The sequence below is a fragment of the Aquarana catesbeiana genome, linkage group LG02 (assembly GCF_042186555.1).
Source record: "Aquarana catesbeiana isolate 2022-GZ linkage group LG02, ASM4218655v1, whole genome shotgun sequence".
Taxonomy (NCBI): Eukaryota; Metazoa; Chordata; class Amphibia; order Anura; family Ranidae; genus Aquarana; species Aquarana catesbeiana.
The window spans coordinates 277029067-277053148 of NC_133325.1; the positions used below are offsets into that span (position 1 = coordinate 277029067).

The 24082-nt window shown below is 44.3% G+C and overlaps 1 protein-coding gene across 1 annotated transcript in view; it reads right to left on the reverse strand.

Moving 5' to 3' along the window:
- Nucleotides 1–651: 651 nt before the first annotated feature.
- The window catches only part of LOC141129878 (ileal sodium/bile acid cotransporter-like), a 37178-nt gene continuing 13747 nt past the window's right edge, over nt 652–24082 (reverse strand). The window contains exons 3-6 of the mRNA XM_073617921.1: nt 14446–14534; nt 5273–5448; nt 2699–2856; nt 652–764 (exon numbers count right to left, since the gene is read on the reverse strand). Coding sequence (XP_073474022.1) covers nt 652–764; nt 2699–2856; nt 5273–5448; nt 14446–14534 — 536 coding nt within the window. The remainder of the gene's footprint in view (nt 765–2698; nt 2857–5272; nt 5449–14445; nt 14535–24082) is intronic.

The following is a 24082-nucleotide window of genomic DNA, read 5'->3' on the forward strand; positions in this document are numbered from 1 at the left end:
GATGACTGTGTGGAGCTCAGTACCTTGACTGGTGCACCTCCAGAAGCAATTGAGAGAGTAGGAGGGAACGTATGTTGGTATTCTTGCTAGGGTAAGGTACCAGCTTAATACTATAGACAAGGTTTCCAGCGTCAGAATAATCAGCGAACTGTAGGGAACCAGGCATTTGACTATTTGTCTTCTGTATGGGTCAATCTCAGTCCCTCTACCCAAGGAAGAACATTTGGCAGAACATTTTTGAGTATTTTTTCTCATTCGTTTGAATTACCCAGTTTTTTTTTTTTTCAGGTTTACTTTAGATGGGTCATATGGGTACTTAGGACTTGCATTGACCAGCAGAACAACATTTGATATTAGCAACATAAGGCCTCAATTTAGCATATTGCTTATGCTATATTAATGAATGTACATTTTATCTAAAGACCATATTACATGGATATTTGGAACAGTAACTAACTAATTTGAACTAATTTGAAAACCAATATAATAGTACCTACCCAAAAAGTTTTTGTATATGACTAACATACAGTATAGAAAAAAATGTATATCACTTCATTCAGTTCATCATCTCAAGGCTGATTGGTACATCAACCCGTTCCAGAGATCTGTCAGTCTTTCAGAAATGGAAAGGTCTCCTTACATAGGTGGATCTCAGTTTTTTCCTTTCTCATCTATTTCAAATCCTAAATTTGTGTGTGCGTAGGGTGAAACCGTTTCTTCCTCTTGCTCTTTTTTCCCACATATCTTTTTATATATCTGGTACACTAGAAGAAAATGTTGCAATTAGTAGCTGATAAATACCTCAAATTAACTAACATCTGTATAATATATTATCATTTATTGTATTTATTAAAGGAATAAAAACATGATAACCAAGCTTTCTGTCTTTACAGACTAAAAAAGGTTTAAAGTATAGTAATGGTGAACATACAATATTATACATGCTTTCTAATATGGTTAGAAATATGTAGGTTGTGCTTGAGCAGGGGGAGTGTTTAAGAGACAGGCAGTGATTGGGAGGGTGTGTGTCAGAGGCAAGTTGTGATTGGTTGGGGACCTGATGGCTCAACAAACTACCCAATAAAGGCATGCTGTGTGTCTGCAAGGTGTCCTGTACCTCTGGCCAGCCAAAGGATGAAAACCGACCACCTAAGAACAGCTACAAATACTGTAGCTGCTGACTTTTAATACTAGGACACTTACCTATCCAGGAATCCAGTGGTGTCTTCACCCAAGCTGATTTTTCAATTAGCTATTGGGTGCCGCCGCCATCTCCACTAAGGGCAACCAGCAATGAAGCCTTGCGGCTTCACAGCCGGTACCCTACTGTGCATGTGCACTGCGTTCTCTGATTGAGCCGGCTGCAGGGGAAGGAGGAGGGGGGACGAACTTCCAGCTGAGTAGGAGTGGGTATCTGTCAAAACCAGGTACCCAATCCCCCCAAAAGGTGCAAAATGTGGCAGCGGAGAGGGGGGAGGAAGCAGACAAATGGAGCTTCCCCTTTTGGGTGGAGCTCTGCTTAAAGTTCTTTCAATCAAGGAGGCTCAGCATCTCTCTTGAATGTTGACGGCAGTCAGCATGCAAATACAGCATGCCTAGAAATGCCCTCTCTTCTAGACTGACATTTACCCATCAAAGCATTTAGAAATTTGCCTAACTTCTCCCAAGAGCCAGCCCACTGCATATATATATATATATATATATATATATATATATATATATATATATATATATATATATATATACACACACACACATAGAGAAGCACAGAGACCCAGTAATTGTCACTGGGTCTAAAATAAGGTATGTAAAGGAATCATATTTTTATTTAAAAAATTGCATTTTTATGATGGTGGAATGGAAGAATCTGCTATAGTGTGTGCTTGTCTCAATCCAATGAACTGAGCATGATTTATATCTGCTGTTCCTCTGCTTTCTGGGAAGGAGGAGTGGAGCTCCAGCACAATGCTTGTGATTGCCTTAGCTGTTCATGTTTCCCTATGAGATTGTGTAAAGGGGGATGTGTCCCTTCCCTCTATTCAGGTCTCAGATTACACTCAGCTCTCCTCTCTGTGTGTGACATCAGATCCCCACCCCTGCCTCCGGAGGCTCAGAAAAGCTGTGTAAATTCTGGACTTTAAATGGATGTAGAGAATAAAAGGCTGCAGATAAACAGGTACAACTTCTGTAGGAGGACTTGTTTCAGATCTGTGTATCACCTGAGGCCAGTCACTTCTCTGGGCATATGCAAGGGTTTACAACCACTTTAACTGCTAGGCCAGCTTCATTGCATTAACATTATACTGTTTATGCTTTACCATTAACTGTCTGTGTGTACCCTTCCTTCATGCATTTAGGTGAAAAACTTTCACAGTATCCGTAAACATCATTTCACATCTATGTTAAGTGTTATAAAGTCCTATTGGATTTTGTGCAAATTTTGAATGTAAACCCCCTAGCATCTAAATGCTTGAATGCCTGAGATATCCCTGGTAACACAAGCAATAGGTAACAATAATCTTAGCACATCGTACAGAAGTTCAAATATTTAGTTGGTATCCTAATCCAATATATTCCAATTGAGTTTGTTGAAAGCTGAGCATTTTCTAATCCTTTTTAATTCATAGTTTGCAATCATTTCATTTATAAAAATGTAATACTGTAGGAGTGTAAAGGTGCAGATGTTATGTGAACTCACCTATTAAGAATATAACGGCTATTAAGATCTGGAAAATGCTGTATATCAGAGGGAAAGTAAATATCAGAGGCAGCTGCTCAGGTTGGAATGAGAGTTGTACAATTGTAGAACATAACTGAGTATTCTGCAGTCCAGTTTCCAAAGCCACAGTGCGACACCTTTAATATATGATTGAATTCATTTTTAGAGCTTATTCATCATGTATTTCTCATTTTATACAAATAGAAAACATATTTTTGCAGTAGAATACCTATTTGAAACTAAAGCCAGCCCTACATAGATTGAAATTTGGTCAGTTCAGCAGGGACCTGCTAAATTTCAATTCACGTATGGGCAGGTTAGTTGTACACAAGTTGTTCTATCAATGTATCGATCTATTGATCTACTGATGTTGGAAAATATTCTCTCAAGATCAGTGCTGCCGGCTATAGCTGGTGGTGCTGATAAAGCCGGTTACACAAAATGAGTTATTTTTTTCATTTAAACCCACGGGTTGAACAAAAAAAAAAAACCCTTTCAGCTCCGGTCAGAGCTACTGTACTAACTATGCAAAGTTAGTACAGCAATCTCCCTTGCTAAGCTGTTGTATTCTGACAGGGAGACGCCCCCTCACCGAAACACTCCGATCAGTGTTCTCCGCCATTAGCTGAGACCGCTGATCAGGAGTCGGTCAGCTGCTGGTTTTCCAGCATGCTCATCCAACAGCAGAAGGTCAAACAGGGTGGCATACACACGGGCCGAATGTGGAATGTTTTTACAAATAAATATACAAAAACAGAAAGTCGCGCTAAATAGTGGAAAAATCAATTAGCATATATTGCCAATAATAAGTGCCAGAAATTGTTATATAAGTGACACAAAGTTAAGATGAAAGTGCAAAGTTAAATGCATCTAACTATAAATTATACATATTGAAGTGCATAAAAATCAATACAATTGAGTATTGTTAAAAAGGAAAAAAATGCAAAATAAAAATAAAAAATGTCCAATGACTGGGTGAAAATACAAAAAAGGTTGAAAAAACCCCCAAAGTTAATCAATATTACTAAAAGATGAATCCATATAGTGAAACATAAAAAGTCCAGTAAACATGTTGATCCAGAAAGTGATGTTAGGTGAAATTCCACACTCAAGTGATAAGTGAAAGGTATATCCTCCACCACAGAAAAAGCTGCCACTTACCAGAAAACGGTGGTCCCTTGTTACAGGGGACCACACTGAGCGAGTGGCTATAACCCCAGCTGAACGTGCAGCGGTGACGTCAGGACGTGGCTCCTCCTCCCGGGAGGAGGAGCCACGTCCTGACGTCACCGCTGCACGTCCAGTCCCGGAAGCTACGGGCTGTTTGGAAGCCAGCTGGCTCAGTTTTATCTTGTCTTTATACATCCTTCGTGCTATAAGTGTCCATTTGTCTTTTGATACTTTAATAAATGTAAAGGATTTACACTATGTGGAGCCTTTTGTTTTTATGGTGACAATATTGCCTATCCACCAATCACTTTCTGGATCAACATGTTTATTGGACTTTTTATGTTTCACTATATGGATTCATCTTTTAGTAATATTGATTAATTTTGGGGGTTTTTTCAACCTTTTTTGTATTTTCACCCAGTCATTGGACATTTTTTATTTTTATTTTGCATTTTTTTCCTTTTTAACAATACTCAATTATATTGATTTTTATGCACTTCAATATGTATAATTTATAGTTAGATGCATTTAACTTTGCACTTTCATCTTGACTTTGTGTCACTTACATAACAATTTCTGTGTGCATGCGTGCGCCCTAAACCCATAGGCAGGCAGCGATGTACTAGTATGTTGCTTTGCCTGCACGGGCCACCCGTCCGTAGCACATTGTGGGCGGGCGGTCCCTAAGTGGTTAAGGAGAAAGTGAACCATGTCCAAAAAAGCAGACAGAGGGCAAAGAAATAGTCGCCAGTGTTGACTGTGGCCTCTCTGCAACTGATAGTTCCTTGTTACAGTTTTAAAACACCTTGTTCTACACTATGTGGTCTAGTGGAGGCAGCCATCTTGGGAGAGTCAGGACTTTGCTTCCTTAAGTTAGAACCTCCAGCAAGAACAGTGAGCAGCAAAATGGCGACTGTAGTGACATCAAATCTCACTTCACTCCAAATCTCATGAAAATAGCAGTCAGAGGCAGCAATGCCCTATATCTCATACTAGATATACGGCTCTAGGTACAGGAGTGCCTAGGTACCCTCCTCATATCTTGGGAAGTCTACTGATATTTTTCCAAAGCATTAAAGTACTGATTAGGCACAATGAACATTTCTAAATGTTCCATATAGCATAACAAATCTTCACTTTTTGAGTTCAGTCCCACTTGCACTCGTGAAATCACCTCACTTGCAGCTCGTTGGGATCTAAGCTTGGCAGACCCAGTCTTTGGGACTTAGTACCAGCCACCTGAAACATGTTTAATTCCATGATGTAAACAAATGGTTGTAGTTATTGTTTTTTATGCTAATGGCCAATATGCAGCTGAGCCACTTCATATCAAAAGCCTATATGTGATTTAAACCGCTAAATACATATGCAAATAACACATACCTGCTCCATGACAGATTAGCTAAAATTGCCAAGGTCCCACCCACACAGAAACCTATGGCTGGGAAAATAGTCCCTATAATCCACAGCTTGGGATCGATGACCCAAGATCCCTTGTACAGTACTCCACCAATCACAGCAACAGTAACAATGAGAATGCCTCCAACAATAGATCCCACCTGAAAACAAAAAGACAGTACAAATTTAGTTGCTTATACTGTATATACACACATATATATATATATATATATATATATACATACACACACTCACTGCCCACTTTATTAGGTACACCTTGCCAGTACCGGGTTGGATCCCCTTTTGCCTTCAGAACTGCCTTAATTCTTCGTGGCATAGATTCAACAAGGTGTTGGAAACATTCTTTAGAGATTTTTGTCCATATGGACATGATAGCATCACGCAGCTGCTGCAGATTTGTCCATGATGCGAATCTCACCACATCCCAAAGGTGCTCTCATGGATTGAGATCTGGTGACTGTGGAGGCCATTGGATTACAGTGAACTCATTGCCATTTTCAAGAAACCAGTTTGAGATTATTTGAACTTTGTGACATGGTGCATTATCCTGCTGGAAGTAGCCAAACAATCAGAAGATGTGTACGATGTAGTTATAAAGGAATGGACATGGTCAGCAACAATACTCAGGTAGGCCGTGGCATTTAAACGATGCTCAGTTGGTACTAAGGGGCCTAAAGAGTGCCAAGAAAATATCCTCCACACCATTACACCACAACCACCAGTCTGAACCATTGATACAAGGAGGAGGGATCCATGCTTTCATGTTGTTTACACCAAACTCTGACCGTACCATCTGAATGTCACAGCTGAAATCGAGACTCAACAGACCAGGCAATGTTTTTCCCATCTTCTATTGTCCAATTTTGGTGAACCTGTGCGAATTGTAGCCTCAGTTTCCTGTTCTTAGCTGACAGGACTGGCACCCGATGTGGTCTTCTGCTGCTGTAGCCCATCTGCTTCAAGGTTCGATGTGTTGTGCATTCAAACATGGTATTCTGCATACCTTGGTTGTAACGAGTGGTTATTTGAGTTACTGTTGCCTTTCTATCGTCTCAAACCAGTTTGCCCATTCTCCTCTGACATCAACAAGGCATTTTTTCGTCCACACAACTGTCGCTTACTGGATATTTACTCTTTTTCGGACCATTCTCTGTAAACCCTAGAGATGTTTGTGTGTGAAAATCCCAGTAGATCAGCAGTTTTTGAAATACTCAGACCAGCCGGTCTGGCACCAACAACCATGCCACGTTCAAAGTCACTTAAATCCCCTTTCTTCTCCATTCCAATGCTCGGTTTGAACTTCAGCAAGTCATTTTCACCACGTCTAGATGCCTAATTGCATCGAGCTTCTGCCATGTGATTGGCTGATTAGCAATGTTTGTTACCAAGCAATTGAACAGATGCACCTAAAGGTGTCCAGTGAGTGTATATATAGATATACCGTATTTATCGGCGTATAACGCGCACTTTTTTCCCCTTAAAATCAGGGGAAAGTCGTGGGTGCGTGTTATACGCCGATCCCCGCTATCGCTATGTGAATGTAGGCGATCGCCGCCGACATTTACATAGCGAGTAGTTTTAAATATGGCGCCGCGGAGTTCGGAGGGACTCGGCGGTGCTGAACGAGCACCGCCGAAATCACAGAGCCGAGATACACATAGTCGAGTGTATTCGGCTCTTTCCGGCGCCGCTCACAGTCACGCCCAGTCCCGCCATTGGACCTGTGTTATGTCCATCATAGGGCGGGACTGGGCGGGACTGTGAGCGGCGCCGGAAAGAGCCGAATACACTCGACTATGTGTATCTCGGCGGCGTTCGTTCAGTTCCGCCGGCGCCGAGTCCCTCCGAACTCCGCGGCGCCATATTTAAAACTACTAGCATGTGTATGTCGGCGGCGGCGGCGGCGGCGGCAGGCGGTAGGCATGGACACTGGGGACAAGGCTGCACTGACAAGACTGCACTGGGGACAAGGCTGCACTGGGGACAAGGCTGCACTGAGAAGACTGCACTGGGGACAAGGCTGCACTGGGGACAAGGCTGCACTGGGGACAAGGCTGCACTGGGGACAAGGCTGCACTGACAAGACTACACTGGGGACAAGGCTGCACTGACAAGGCTGCACTGGAGACAAGGCTGCACTGACAAGACAGCACTGACAAGGCTGCACTGACAAGACTGCACTGGGGCAAAGCTGCACTGACAAGGCTGCACTGACACTGAAAAGGCTGCAATGACACTAACAAGGCTGCAGATGAACACTGATGAGGCTGCATTGATGGGCATTTTAATGTAAGTTTCTTTTCCTTAAACTTCCCTCCTAAAAGTTTTTTTCCTTAAAATTCTCTCCTAAACTTGGGGTGCGTGTTATACGCCGGCGCGTGTTATACGCCGATAAATACGGTATATATCTATAGATATATATCTATAGATATACTGTATATATCTATTTAGATATATATCTATATATATATCTATATATATATATATATATATATATATATATATATATATATATATATATATATATATATATATATATATATAAATATCTATCTATCTATCTATATATATCTTTCTATCTATCTATCTATCTATCTATCTATCTAGATATATATAGATATATATATTCGTTTCTACGCATTTCACCATCTGGAGAATAGTGAACTTGAAGTTTGTTTTCATATTTTAAAGCAGAACCCCCCCAGAAAAAATAAGATAACATTGAATAGCCCATTAAAAGATAAAATAAAACCAGCTTTTGCAGGAAAAAACTGAAAAACACTCTTTCAATCCACAGCTTTTCCCACCACTAGTTCTGCCACTAGATATCCTCAGTCTGATGAATAGCATCATTTAATCCACTTCCTCTTAGCTCATGTCGTCCTGTGCCCACCCACAGCATGTGACTGGGCAGTGAAAGGAGAAGCAACACTGTGATGAGCTGATCTCTCTGTTGCTCTGATTTCTCCTCCTATCAGCATTCTTCTTGTCAGCACATGAACAGGCTTGCACCAGGTTATATTCAAGCACTTACTTGCAGTTAAAAAATATATGTAATTGTAGCAAGATCCCAGGCCTCCTTTAGTCTAATGAGTCTAAAGAGAACGTCCAGAGCTAGGAACAGCTGATATCCTTCTGTATAGAGTGAGTTGCAAGGCATAGTGGGTGAAATAGATTCATGGGCGCCAGACACTTCTTGAATGCAAAGAGATTTATTTTTCTCTTGAACAGAACTGTGGGAGAGAGAGGGTTTAGGGCCAGGACACCCTTAGGTAGTTGCAATGTCAATTGGCAGATTCAGAGAATTCTAAAGGCAGACAGCCATGCAGGGAAAGGCATCCAGCAAGACACAACATCCGCATGTGTAGGAGCGCTGTCTGCTATGACAACAGTCTTAGAACAGTTCCTAAATTTCCTAAAGTCCTAAATTTGTTCCTAAAATTGTAACAAACTCCATTACTTTTATACAATCACTTTTTGTAGACTATCAGCCCACTGAGCTCCCAGTCTCTCTCACTAGCCTTGCTGGTACACTACCACTTAATCCCGTGAGCTCTTCTAATCATCTTACTTTAGTAAGCGTCACCCCCGCTTCCCTGCTGGGTCACTGGCTTGGCACTCCACTCCAGATACTCCTTAAGCATCACCCCACTGGCTGGGTCCCTGGCCTGGCACCTGCTGAAGTTTCCCAACTCACCATCCCCAGTAGGTGAGAATACTGCTCCGGTACTTGCTTCAGCTACTCACTGTGGTCCCTGGTAATAAGGTGGATTGTCCCTTAGTGGCAACAGCTTCCCCTCTACCTCTGACTATGTCAGGTTCTCCAGCCAGCAGAACCGTCACTTCTGGTTGGACTGCAAGCCGCAATCCCAACCCTGCGCTGCTCTCTTGCTTCTGGATAGGCCCTCAGACAGCCTAGCAGCCAGATGTGCCCAGGATAGGCCCAAACTCCGGCCTAGCAATCCCAGGCAGTACAACACACGACCACCCAGACAGTGGTGACTCCACTCAAATATATAGGTTCTCCCAGCAGGCCAAGGGGCCAAGAAAACCCCTGCCCATTGGCTGAGACACCCCATATACTCCTAATCCATCCATGCATTGCCCTTATCTTATCTAATGTCACCAGGTACCCGGCCATCTAGCAACAAAAGAGAGAGGTGAGGCAATTCCAGACTTAGGGTGAAATCAATTGATCCCTAACAATTGGCCAAGGCAACTATACCTGGCAGGTAAATTTAGGAGCAACCCTGTCTAAACATCAGGCTGCTACATCATGATGTATTAATGATTACAGGGCTGCATTGACTGATGTCTTATACCTGCCAAGAGTTCAGTTTAATAGTTCAATAGGATCAAGTGGTTAACTGTGTTCCCTAGGTTAGGAGTGTTCTAACTTTAGGTTGGATGGGACTGACTGGGGGAGGAGACCAATGGGTGTTCCTACTAAGTAGGAACACACAATCTGTCTCCTCTCCCCTGAGAGAACCGGGATCTGTGTGTTTACACACACAGATCCAGGTTCTCGTTTTGTCACGAGCGATCTCGGGTGTCCAGCGGACGTTGCACGCCTCGGGCACGTGTATTGGCTCCGGGGACAACCGGTGCGCGCGCCTGCTATGATGTCTTAAAGGAGCGACGTATAGCTACGGCAATTTGCACAGCCATGCCAACCTGCCGCAATATCACTGAGCCGGCTGGTCGGCTAACAGTTAAAGTGTTTGTAAAGGCTGAAGGTTTTTTACCTTCATGCATTCTATGCATGAAGGTAAAAAACCTTCTCTGTGTAGCAGCACCCCCATGTGTAGCAGCACCCTCATAGACATGCAGACCCGCGGCTCAGGAGAGAGCCTACTCAGGTGCCCCTATTGCAAGCTATTAACTCTGGGGGCACCTGGCAGGTGGGAGTGGGGGACCTGAAAAGAGGAGGATTGGGGCTGCTCTGTGCAAAAACACTGCACAGAGCAGGAAAGTATAACTTTTTTTTTTTTTACAGATTTTTTCCCCATTTTTGTGTTAGAGGTCAGCTTTAATAAACACTGGCTTTAAAAAGAGGTAAATGAAGTTTGAAAACACTGTTGTAGCTTAAAGGTGACTTCCAATATTGTGGATTTAAATCTAAACTTGTATTCTTTATTTTTATAGTACATTATTTATAATTATATTGCATTTACTGTATATTACAAAAGAATTAAAGCTGAACTCTGGGCATATTTCTTTTTTTACCATTCAGTGGTATTCAGAGAGCTGAGATATACTCACCTAAGTCTCTGATCCTTCCAGTGCAAAACTGGCCCCTTTGGTTTCCCCCTCCCTCCCCCCCCCACGGTCCAATGGTGTTGTGCAGTGGACTGTTCCTGACATCATCATGCCCATAAAGTGGCTCTGGACATGAGGACATCAAGAACAGTCCACGGCTGGATGCGGGGGAACTCCAGGGGATCGAAGGATCGGGTAAGTATAGGCTCTGTGTTTACCCCTAGACAAAACAAGCAGTTAAAGTGTTACTAAACCCACAACAGTAAAATCTGTCTCTATATGCAGAATAGCATGCTTGTTATACTCACTGTGGAACTTAAGGGGTTAATACTCTGCATTGTGTAAAAAGGCTTTTTGACACTATATGGACAGATCCTTCCCCTCCTGCACTGTCTATCTTGGCAAGGCCATATAATACAGTGAGGGTAGCCATCCTACACATGCTCAGTTTAGTCTCTCTATTGCTGGAGAGAACATTTCCTGTTTGAGTTGAACTGTTCAGGTCACATGATATTGACATCACACATGTGGGTGTGTATACAGGCTGTAGTGGAAATCTCCTCCTACCTGGAAACTCATCACTGGACAAACTGTGCAGTTTATCATGTGACCGTGGTTTACAGATCAGCAAAAAAGGTATATAGTGACAGTTATTTTAATGTAAAAAGAAGATTTATAAGCTGTGAACACTGTGGGGAGAAGAACTATTTTCATATTACTGGATTTAGTAACACTTTAACCCGTGCAGTGTGGGCACAGCCCCTGAGTTGTCTATACTTTAAGCTATCTTTCATTTGACATTGTCAAAAAAGCACTTTTGACAGTTTTCTGGCGCTATGGCCCTTTAAAATTGACTGCACCAGATTAAAAAAATCTGATTCAGGTAGTTCTTAATAGAGCCATATTTACAAACTGGCATTATTAATGCACCAGATTCAAAAATAGTTAAATTTAATTCATAGATAGTGAGACTGGAGGTAATTAAGACCAACTGTAACTTGGAGTACAGAGACAGCTAGAGTGCCTGTCTCTGTATGCAGTGTAGCAGAAAGGTATTTTTGCCCACTGCCTGCTGTCAATCACAAGGGGAGCTAACCTGATAGCCTATTGTCTGTAATTCCCCATCAGGCTTCCCCCTCCCCCAGGTGCCAAACTCCCTTCTGTTGCGCTGTTGACAGATGCAGTGTAGAGGAGTAAGCACAGCTGCACCGAGGGTGGAGAATCCATATAGACACTTCCACTTCAGCGCATCTCCACATGTGGAGCTTGCCCCCTGTCTATAACAGGTACATGAATCTATCACCTGCACTGGCATTTGTCAGGTCGGAATTCTAAAGAGTGTCTAATGGGGCGTACACACGGGCAGACTTTCCGACCGGACTGGTCCGACGGACTTTCCAACGGACTTTTGACAGACTTCCGACTGACTTTTTTTTATGAACGGACTTGCCTACACACATGACCGGACTACGGACGGACTTGCCTACGCACAACCGGACTTTCTGGCAGACTATGTCTGCCGGTCTTCCCGACGGAGTTAAGACGGACTTTTCGAATGAACGGACTTGCCCACACTCGAACAAGTCCATTCACTTTGAACGTGACTCAAGTACGACGGGACTAGAAAAGGAAGTCAATCTCGCCGCTTTTATCGGCGAGATTGACACCTTGTGAGCACCGTCGTGGGGCATACCAGGCCCTTAGGTCTGGTATGGATTTTAAGGGGAACCCCCTATGCCGAAAAACCGGCGTGGGGGTCCCCCCAAAATCCATACCAGACCTTATCCGAGCATGCAGCCTGGCCGGTCAGGAAAAGGGGTGGGGAAGAGCAAGCACCCCCCCTCCTGAACCATACCAGGCCGCATGCCCTCAACATGGGTGGGGGGGTGGGTGCTTTGAGGGAGGGGGGCGCCCTGCGGCCCCCCCACCCCAAAGGACCTTGTCTCCATGTTGATGAGGACAAGGGCCTCTTTCCCCCAACCCTGGCCGTTGGTTGTTGGGGTCTGTGGGCAGAGGGGCTTATCAGAATCCGGGAGCCCCCTTTAATAAGGGGGTCCCCAGATCCCGGCCCCCCCACCCTATGTGAATGAGTATGGGGTACATCGTACCCCTATCCTTTCAGCTAGGGAAAAAGTTTCAATAAAAAAACACACTACACAGGTTTTTAAAGTAATTTATTAGACAGCTCTGGGGGGTCTTCTTCCGACTTTGCCGGCCTCTCTCCCGGTCTCTCTCCGGCCTCTTCTCCCGGTGTCCGGTTCTTCTCCCACTCTCCAGCCTCTTCTCCCGGTGTTCAACCTCTTCTCCCCGTGTCCGGTTCTTCTGCCGGCTCCTCCGCTATCTTCTGCCGCTCTTTTGCTAGCGGTGGCCCGAACTTCTGCATCGTCTTCTTCCCTCTTCTCTTCTTCTGATGTTGACATGATGCTCTCTCCCGCTGTAATGCTGTGTGAGCGCTCCGCAATGACTGCGCCCCCTTATGACGTCACAGTCCCGGGGCATGTTGGAACTGTGACGTCATAAGGGGGCATGGTCAACATCACCCGATGACCACGCCCCCTTATGACATCACAGTCCCAACATGCCCTGGGAGACTGTGATGTCCTATATAAGTCATTGTGGAGCGCTCACACAGCATTACAGCGGGAGAGAGCGTCCTGTCAACATCGGAAGAAGAGAAGAGGGAAGAAGACGACACAGAAGTCCGGGCCACTGCTAGCAAAAGAGTGGCAGAAGTTAGCGGAGGAGCCGGCAGAAGAACCAGACACCGGGAGAAGAAGTCGAACACCTGGAGAAGAGGCCGGAGAGTTGGAGAAGAACCGGATACCGGGAGAAGAGGCCGGAGAGAGCGGTGAGGTTGGAAGAAAACCCCAGGAGCTGTCTAATAAATTACTTTAAAAACTTGTGTAGTGTGTTTTTTTATTGACACTTTTTCCCTAGGTGGATGGGTAGGGGTACGATGTACCCCATACTCATTCACATAGGGTGGTGGGCTGGGATCTGGGGGCCCCTTTATTAAAGGGGGCTCCCGGATTCCGATAAGCCCCTCGCCCGCAGACCCCGACAACCAACGGCCAGGGTTGTCGGGAAGAGGCCCTTGTCCTCATCAACATGGGGACAAGGTGCTTTGGGGTGGGGGGCACAGGGCACCCCCCTCCCCCAAAGCACCCACCCCCCCATGTTGAGGGCATGCAGCCTGGTACGGTTCAGGAGGGGGGGCGCTCGCTCGTCCCCACCCCCTTTTCTGACCGGCTGGGCTGCGTGCTTGGACGGGGATGGGGGACATCGTCGCCTCCCCCTCGCGCTCGCTGCAATAGGAAAATTTGTTTTTCCTATTGCAGCGAGCACGAGAGGTAGCACCCTGCCCTTGCGCCGTATCTGGTTTACGACGTAAAGATTTGAAGCAGGTTTAAAATCTAAAGTCCGTCGGATTTCCAACCGAAACGGTCCGTCGGAAGTCCGATGCAGCCCACACACGGTCGGATTGTCCGCTGGATTCGGTCCGTCGGATCAGTCCGGTCAGAAAGTCTGCATGTGTGTACACGGCATTAGACATATTTTATGAATTTCCCTGATTGTTTTTGGAAACACAGAAATTACTAGTGATTTTTTAAAATTTGTTACTAAAACACATTTGCTTTTGTTCCATACTATTTGAAAAAGTAAATCTAAATCGGTGGTATAGGGCAGTGATGGCAAACCTTGGCACCCCATGATGATCTGGGACTATATTTCCTATGATGCTAATGCACTCTGAAATGTAGCTGAGTATCATGGGAAATGTGGTTCCAAAACATCTGCGGTGCCATGGTTCGCCATCACTGGTATAGGCTTTGACATGCATCATTGCTAACTTTACTTTACAGTCTTTCTTAACATACCTTTAGAATTTTCTTTGCTATTTTTGGCCACTTATAGTTAACACACATTCCAATTGCAACAGGAACAACCAATGTCACCAATGAGATGCCTGGAATAAAAACAGGTAAGGTTTTCAACTAGCACAACCTTAATAGTATTTCAAAATATATATCCATCTGTCTATCTGGCATAAAAATAGATTTTTCCGTTACAATTTATAATTATCTTACCACGGACATGGTGCACAGGTGTCCTGTGCAACCACGTGCAGGCAGTCCCATTCATGTCAGTTGGGATACAGCGGCTGCATGAACTTAGCCACTGCTCCCAGTTTGACACCTCCCGGAACACAGACAGTGTGGGGTTGGTTTACTAAAACCGGAGACTGCAAAATCTGATGTAGCTGTGCATGGTAGCCAATCGGATTATAATTTAAAATTGTTCAATTAAGCTTTGACAAAAAACCCGGAAGCCGATTGGTTTCTTTGCAGAGCTGCACCAGATTTTGCACGCTTCAGTTTTAGTAAATTAACCTCTGTGTGTTCAGGGACACGCACACACATGCAGCTGCTGCATCCCATTTGACATGGACGGAACTGCCTGCACGAGGATGAATGGGATACCTGTGCATCCTATGCGGGCAAACACAGCCCTTTGCTAAGGTGTTCACTTAAGTACAGCCATGTGAATGAGACCTTAGTGATGATGTTCTCAGATACTACTTGTTGATGGATCTACAGACAACTGTTTACAGAAGTAACCGGATTAGTGTGACACAGATGACCATGATTTGGTCTAGTTAAAGTTTTTATGAATTAAGTAGTAAAAAAATGACAGTCCACATGTTTCAACCTTACTCATTCTTCCTTTTTTTTTTTAAGTATTTATTTATTCATTTTCAAAAATATAGTTTCAACAGTCACTTTACAAAGTATTAATTGCACTTAACGATTATATAGAACATATAGAACAAATGGCCTAACATGGCCAACATAATATTTCAACAGTAACATAGCCCTCAAACCTCCAAACGTGTGGGCAGTGTGTCCATATGAACAGTTTAACTCCAGTTTCACTTTCCAAAATTATTTTCCTCAGAACTTAATGAATTGGGCCAAGTTCTGCTGAATTCCATCATCTAATCATGTGCAAGGAAAAGTCCTGTTTACTTGAATTTTCCTTGCACATGATTGGGTAATCTTTGCAAAGTGACGTTTCACAATGTTCACTAAGCTAAATCTGTAGGTGGGTAAAACCGCGACCAAGCACCTGTGCGCCCTTCCACCAGGACCCACCTAGAACAGGGGTGACTCAGTCCTAGCACACAAGCCACACACAGTCCACAGCCCATGCAGAACTTTGCTTCTGCACGTACACATATAGTGTGTCAGAAACATTCTGTGTCCTGAACACATACTCACCATACTCCTGGTCACTCTTTAACAATGACTCTCCTCTGTCTGGGGACACTTCATGCATTGGGAACGATGGCTCACACTTGGTTCCAGGACAGAGCTCCTGTTACCCTATCCACCACTATCCCCAAGCCCGACCAGATTTGCACAGAGTTTGTTCGCCAGGATCCTATCTCCCTAAGTGTGTTTTCATGAGATGCACAGTCTAGCTTTAGCTTAAGGGGGTGCTATCTCACTTTACAACATCAGAGGTATCCATGATTCACTCTATACACTTGAAGTAGCCACAGGCTCGGCCCAACTCAATTTTATTGAGGTAGTAACAATACAGTTCAAATAAATGAACGCTCTTCCATTCAGCAATAATTAGTTTCTTTCTAAGTGGTAGTGTACCTTCAGTGCCCAGGAATAGGGCTGCTCATCCCCGGGGTAGCAAAGAAAAAGATTTACAGTATCTAACAAAAGTGAGTACACCCCTCACATTTTTGTAAATATTTTATTATATCTTTTCATGTGACAACACTGAAGAAATGACACTTTGCTACAATGTAAAGTAGTGAGTGTACAGCTTGTATAACAGTGTAAATTTGCTGTCCCCTCAAAATAACTCAACACACAGCCAATAATGTCTAAACCGCTGGCAAAAAAGTGAGTACACCCCTAAGAAATGTCCAAATTTTGTCCAATTAGCTATTTTCCCTCCTCGGTGTCATGTGACTCATTAGTGTTACAAGATCTCAGGTGTGAATGGAGAGCAGGTGTGTTGAATTTGGTGTTATCGCTCTCACTCTCATACTGGTCACTGGAAGTTCAACATGGCACCTCATGGCAAAGAACTCTCTGAGGATCTGAAAAAAAATTGATGCTTGACATAAAGATGGCCTGGGCTATAAGAAGATTGCCAAGACCCTGAAACAGAGCTGCAGCACGGTGACCAAGACCATACAGCGGTTTAACAGGACAGGTTTCACTCAGAACAGGCCTCGCTATGGTCGACCAAAGAAGTTGAGTGCACATGCTCAGCGTCATATCCAGAGGTTGTCTTTGTGAAATAGAGTGCTGCCAGCATTGCTGCAAAGGTTGAAGGGGTGGGGGTCAGCCTGTCAGTGCTAAGACCATACACTGCACTTCATCAATTTGGTCTGCATGGCTGTCTTCCCAGACAATGCGGTTTAGGCATTAATGGCTGTGTGTTGAGTTATTTTGAGGGGACAGAAAAGTTACACTGTTATACAAACTGTACACTCAATACTTTACATTGTAGCAAAGTGTCATTTATTCAGTATTGTCACATGAAAAGATATAATAAAATATTTTCAAAAATGTGAGGGGTGTACTCACTTTTGTGAGATACTGTATCTTCTTATCTCATCACTCTCTGTTGGCTCTGCTCTTCCCATCAGCCAGCCCCGAACTGCTGAGAACTAAGCTCCACCTCAACCTTGTATAACAGGGATATGCAATTAGCGGACCTCCAGCTGTTGCAAAGCTACAAGTCCCATCATGCCTCTGCCTCTGGGTGTCATGCTTGTGGCTATCAGAGTTTTGCTATGCCTCATGGGAGTTGTAGTTCTGAAACAGCTGGAGGTCCGCTAATTGCATATCCCTGTTATATAAGAAGGATATGAAATCATTCCCTTTCCAGGAAGGATTAAAAGAAGAAACCTTTAAAGAATGTCGGCTGGGTTTCTTTTGAATTATATATATATATATACTGTATTAAAGAAGGGTGGACAGCACCTGCAACTATTATAGTCAATGCATGCAACCACAGCCCTGCTTTCCAGGATCAATATGTTTTTGGATATACTGTATACAGTATATTTATTATATATAGTATCTATCTATCTATATGATATAAATTTGTTTTGCAAATACCCAGTCATGTGCAAGGAAATATACATTGTAGAAAACATGTGATTGGATGGCTGAAGTCAGCAGAGCTTCACCTCATTCACTTAGCTAAGTGAAAATTCCCTTGCAAAGTGAACATCCAATATTGCTTTAGTAATTTACCCTCCTAATTTCTATAACAGAAATGATACAGCTTCTGAGATGAAGGATTGCTCTGACATGTTTGAAAACCTTTTTTCTTCCCCTAAAATAATTGTGCTAGGAATCTGCATTGCCTGCTGGTTAGGGTGCTGAGAGTATAATGCCCCGTACACACGGTCGGATTTTCCGATGGAAAATGTCCTATCGGAGCGTGTTGTCGGAAATTCCGACCGTGGGCTCCATCAGACATTTTCCATCGGATTTTCCGACACACAAAGTTTGAGAGCAGGCTATAAAATTTTCCGACAACAAAATCCGTTGTCGGAAATTCCGATCGTGTGTACACAAATCCGACAGGCAAAGCGCCACGCATGCTCAGAATAAATAAAGAGATGAGAGCTATTGGCCACTGCCCCGTTTATAGTCCCGACGTACGTGTTTTACGTCACTGCGTTTAGAACGATCGGATTTTCCGACAACTTTGTGTGACCGTGTGTATGCAAAACAAGTTTGAGCCAACATCCGTCAGAAAAAATCCTAGGATTTTGTTGTCGGAATGTCCGAACAAAGTCCGACCGTGTGTACGGGGCATAAGGGTGCTTTCACAGTGCCGTGCCGTTGTTTTGGCGCAGTGCAGTGTATCTACAGTTTTCATGTAGGTTACCCACGTTTTCCCGTGGATTTTGCAATTTGCCCCATGTTTTTGGTGCATTTTCTGAAAGTGTACCTAAGATGCAGTATGCAGGACTTTTGCTGCGCTTTCAGAAAACGCGCAGAAAAAATACAAGCCATAACAGAAAGTCTACGGAAAACCATGGGTACACACGCTTTGCCCCTGCGCTGTGTCCAAATCGCATCACAGCAGTGTGAAAGCTGCCTAAGGTTTTTATTTTTGGTTGAACCCAATGACCATGAAGTTTTTCCAACCTAAAAATGTAACTAAGACAGGCCATAGATTACTTGATTTTCTTTCCTTCCACCTATCCTTCCACCTATGCTTGATTCCCCCATCAACACAGTCAGTGTTGAAGGGGGAATGCCTCCCGCAGTGCTATTTTATTCTGCCAGCAGGGGTCATTGATCAATTTTCTGTATTGGTGCTTGCCCTTTATGGGCAGCACAGTGGTGTAGTGGATAGCACTCTCGCCTAGCAGTAAAAAGGGTCGCTGGTTTGAATCCCAACCATGACACTACCTGCCTGGAGTTTGCATGTTCTCCCTGTGCCTGCGTGGGTTTCCTCCGGGTACTCCGGTTTCCTCCCACACTCTAAAGACATGCTGTTAGGTTAATTGGCTTCTGTCCAAAATTGGCCCTGGTGTATGGGTGTGAGTTGGGGACCTTGGATTGTGGACCCCTTGGGGGTGGGGACCGGTGTGGGTGTGTGTGGAGCACTGCGTAGACTGATGGCGCTACATCATGGGTACCTTAAATATATAAAAGAAAATAATAATATATAGTTAATGGGCATCTTGATGGGACGCAGTATGCGGGAATGGGGGCAATTGTGGGTGCTCACTCAGGTTGAACTGGATGGACTGGTGTCTTTATTCAACCTTACTAACTATGTAACTATGTAACTATGTAACTATGAAAGTGCAAAAGTGCTGGGAGCTGGAGACAAGTGCTTGCTAGTAAAGCAGACATCTCATTTCTAGCTGCAGGGTGGGTTGGGCGACCATGTGCCAAGAGGGGGCACCCTGTTTGACATCACAGCTAGCATTACAGGGCACCTAGGATAATGGTACTACATGCACTTTGTCCCATCAGGAACTGAATACTGTAAAAAAAAAAAAAGAAAGTGATATTTCTTTAACATGCACCCACTGTACATTTTACTCTGATTGAACCACATATCTTGATATTTAAACTACTCAGCACTTTGTGTTTTCTCAAAGGCAACCCTAGAGAAACACATTTAACATTGTAAAATGCTACAATGCCAAGTAATAAGCATGCTGAGATACTGTTTGCATCCTTTAACCTGCTAAATTTTTCTCATCCACTAACCTACCCACTAGCGTTAATCATTAATAATAATGTATACCTTTATCTAGTCCATTTATCACCTGAGCTTGATTTGTTTCTAACATTTTGCAAAGTCAATTGCATTGTGCTCTCAAAAAATCACTACCTGGATAATGTAAGTGAGCTATGTGATTATACTGCACTTTTGAAGGAACTGAGCTTAAAATAATATATTCCGAGTCAATGAGTTTCAAAGTGTCAGCGAAGATAAAACAGTCAAGTATGAACTGGTAAATGTATTACTGGCCTCCACTCTGTTGTACCTGAGAATGCATTGGCGATTTTGCATAGGTTAATTATTTGCACTTTATGCATAAATTATCATACTTGAAGATAATTTTGCTGTGCTCCCTTCACACTTTGCTGCTAGGTGCTAATGACAGAGCACACAGCTATTCCTGTAACATATCTCTAATATCTAAAAGCTTCATTAGGGCAAAAAACAGACATTAATGAGAGTTAGTAATTGCTGTGGCAAAAATGGTTACATATTTGTGACTATTTAATACATCAATACAAATAGAAATTATGCTATGAAAAATACTAAATTGTAAATAAATATGCCATGTCTCTTCTTATTATATGTTGATGTACCAATTCCGTTTTTATGCACTTCAGTTCTCATATATATTTTTGTAATTCATTTAAAAAAACTTGAAATGAAATCATCCAATCCTAAAGTGTTAAATCACTATTATAATATATAGTATCTCACAAAAGTGAGTACACCCCTCACTTTTTGTAAATATTTTATTATATATTTTCATGTAACAACACTTTGCTACAATGTAAAGTAGTGAGTGTACAGCTTGTATAACAGTGTAACTTTGCTGTCCCCTCAAAATAACTCAACACACAGCCATTAAAGTCTAAACCGCTGGCAACAAAAGTGAGTACACCCCTAAGTAAAAATGACTAAATTGGGCCCAATTAGCCATTTTCCCTCCCCGGTGTCATGCGACTCATTAGTGTTACAAGGTCTCAGGTGTGAATGGGAGCAGGTGTGTTACATTTGAAAAAAAGGATTGTTGCTCTACATAAAGATGGCCTAGGCTATAAGAAGATTGCCAAGACCCTGAAACTGAGCTGCAGCACGGTGGCCAAGATCATACAGCAGTTTAAGAGGACAGGTTCCACTCAGAACAGGCCTCGCCATGGTCGACCAAAGAAGTTGAGTGCACGTGCTCAGTGTCATATTCAGAGGTTGTCTTTGGGAAATAGACATATGAGTGCTGCCAGCATTGCTGCAGAGGTTGAAGGGGTGGGGGGTCAGCCTGTCAGTGCTCAGACCATGTGTCGCACACTGCATCAAATGCAAAAAATCCAAAAGCTCAGTGATATCATCATGGAGGTGTGGAAGAGGACTCCAGTGGCAACCTGTGAAGCTCTGGTGAACTCCATGCCCAAGAGGGTTAAGGCAGTGCTGGAAAATAATGGTGGCCACACAAAATATTGACACTTTGGGCCCAATTTGGACATTTTCATTTAGCGGTGTACTCACTTTTGTTGCGTTTAGACATTAATGGCTGTGTGTTGAGTTATTTTGAGGGGACAGCAAATTTACACTGTTATACACGCTGTACACTCACTACTTTACATTGTAGCAAAATGTAATTTCTTCAGTGTTGTCTCATGAAAAGATATAATAAAATATTTACAAAAATGTGAGAGGTGTACTTACTTTTGTGTGATAGTGTGTGTATATATATATATATATATATATATATATATATATATATATATATGTACTGTGTATCATTTCAGACGACTGATTTTTCCCAGCAATCTGCAGGGGTCACAATGTGGCCATAGGCCATAATCAAGTGGAGGGCAATGATCCAATTTCTATGAATAGCCTTAAAGCGTTTGTTAACACAAAAAAAAGGGATCATGCTTCTTTAAAGCATGTTATATGACACAGTGCTTGTCCTGTGTCCTTTGGCCCCCTGTAACACCTAAAAAACCTGGCTGATCCTGCCAGTTTCTCCCCACCCCTCTCTAAACTGACCACAGTGTATCATGGCTGCTAAGACCCGACACTGTGGTCAGTTTACGTGCCTCTGTCATCAACAGCCTGCTATCTGCTCTCCTCTCTGCTCTTGTGTCCTCCTCCCCCTCCCCTCTCTGTCTGTGTGTGAGCCGCCCCTCCCCCCTCCTGCTGCTCTCACAACACTAACCTGTATACACCATCAGCACTGCCTCCTATTGCAGTGTCCCCCTCTGTGAATGATTTATAAATATAAATGCTGTAAATACCTAATTTAAGAGCTGAGATTGCGATCACATGTTTGGTGAACACAAGGTGCGCTTTGAAGATCACTGCTTTTTTTCCTATTCTATGCTCAGTTAGGATGCTGTAGTTCTCAGGCACCAGTTCCGTTAGGATGGTTTTGCAGTCGGGTGTTAGCCAGCTTTCTGTAATGAAGAGGCAATCTATGTTGTTTTCGGTGATGAAGTCGTGGATTTCCAGTCTGTGCTTGACTGCAGATCTGGTGTTGATCAGGGCGCATGCTAGTTGTTGTGGTTGGATTGGTGTCTCCTTGTATTTGATGGTCGATTGTGGTTTGGTCCATAATAATTTTTCTTTTTTTAGTCTTTTTTGAGTGGCGGTTGGTAAAGTTAAGGCGGTGTTTCTTAGCCTGTGGAGGGCATCCGCAGTGTACTTGAAATTGCACATGATGATAAAGACTGTTGCTGAAGGAGGATGCTGAGTTGCTGGGGGATGGAGGGGTTGGAGGCTATTTCTGCTGCTGGAGATATAGTTGCCGGCTGAATGATGGTGTGTAGTACTGGGGGTGATGGGGGGGCTGCCTACCTCCCTCCTGTTGATCCAGAGGAAGGCAAAAAACCCCTAGCTGAGCTGGCCAATCGCTACAGCAGAGGAAAAAATTCCTTCCTGACCCCCCGAAGGGCGATCGGCTTGAGGAGCCTGGATCAACTACTAGGGTACCCGGTGGGCTTAACTGAGCAGGAGATCCGGAGGAGAGGGGGAGGGGGAGCAATTTGTAGTGGGGGGGTGCCGGCTTACTGATTGACCGGGTGGTGCCTGCGTCTTGGAGGATCTATGGAGGACGCTAGTCAGGCCAGCCTTGGAATCCTGGTCCCTGGTGTAAAACTGTGTCCCCGCAGGGGTGTTCCGGTGGATAGGGCACAGAGCCCCTGGATGGGTGTGGGAGGGTTATGAAGCGCTGGCTTGCTGAAGGTTATGCCGCAGCCGTGGTCTGTCCCCCAAGTCTAGTAACTTAGAGCAGTGGGGGTAAATGGACGGCGGCTGCGGTGGTGCCCTGGGAGGGGGGGACGTGGATCGGCAGAGGGGGGTCTGAGGGATGATGGATCTTACCTTGAGGTAGGTCAGTGCAGACCTGGGAGGGTCGGTAGGGAGCGGGTCCTGGTACTGACCTGCTGGGTGGTGAACTGGCTGAGCTCTGGAGAGGGTGGAGATTGCGGCCTCCTGGGTGGACCAAGATGGCCGACAAGCTAGGCCCGAGCCACGGGCTGTCCTGATGCTCGGCTCCCGGGTGGTTGTGGCCCCGTCTGCTGGTTGGGCCCGGTGGGATGGAGTGCTCGGCTTCCGATGGAGGCTGGGGGGTGAGCGGCGGGCCGCGTTAGCGGAGCTGACCGGAGCTGCGGTGTGTCCTGTGGGGACTGCTCCGGAGGCTGACAGCTGATCAGCAGGGAGTGATCTTGCCGTGACGGCGTGATGAGCGGTGAGTGTGGGGCTGGCGAAGCGACGGGAGGGTCCGGGATCCCGTCCGTTCCCGGTCACGTAGCTGGGTAAGGGGGGTCCCGGTGACTATAGCTGGGGGTCCGGGATAGTCCTGGGTGAGGGAGGGCTAAAGGTGGCCGGATGGCCAGAGCTATTGGAAGCCGGAGCTTCACACGCACGCACGTCTGCTCTCTCTCTGAGTGTGCTGACAACTGTCTGTTTTCCTGCTATGGAGAGGAACAGACTTCCTCTCAGCGCTACACTCCATTGCAAAGAGCTGTGAGATCCTCCAGACCCTTTATTAGCTTTGTTGCCCTTCTTTTGTACTCGCTCCATTTTCAGTACATCCTTCCTGAGGACCGGTGCCCAGAATTGGACAGCATACTCCAGGTGCGGCCGGACCAGAGTCTTGTAGAGTGGGAGAATTATCATTTTATCTCTAGAGTGGATCCCCTTTTTAATGCATGCCAATATTCTGTTTGCTTTGTTAGCAGCAGCTTGGCATTGCATGCCATT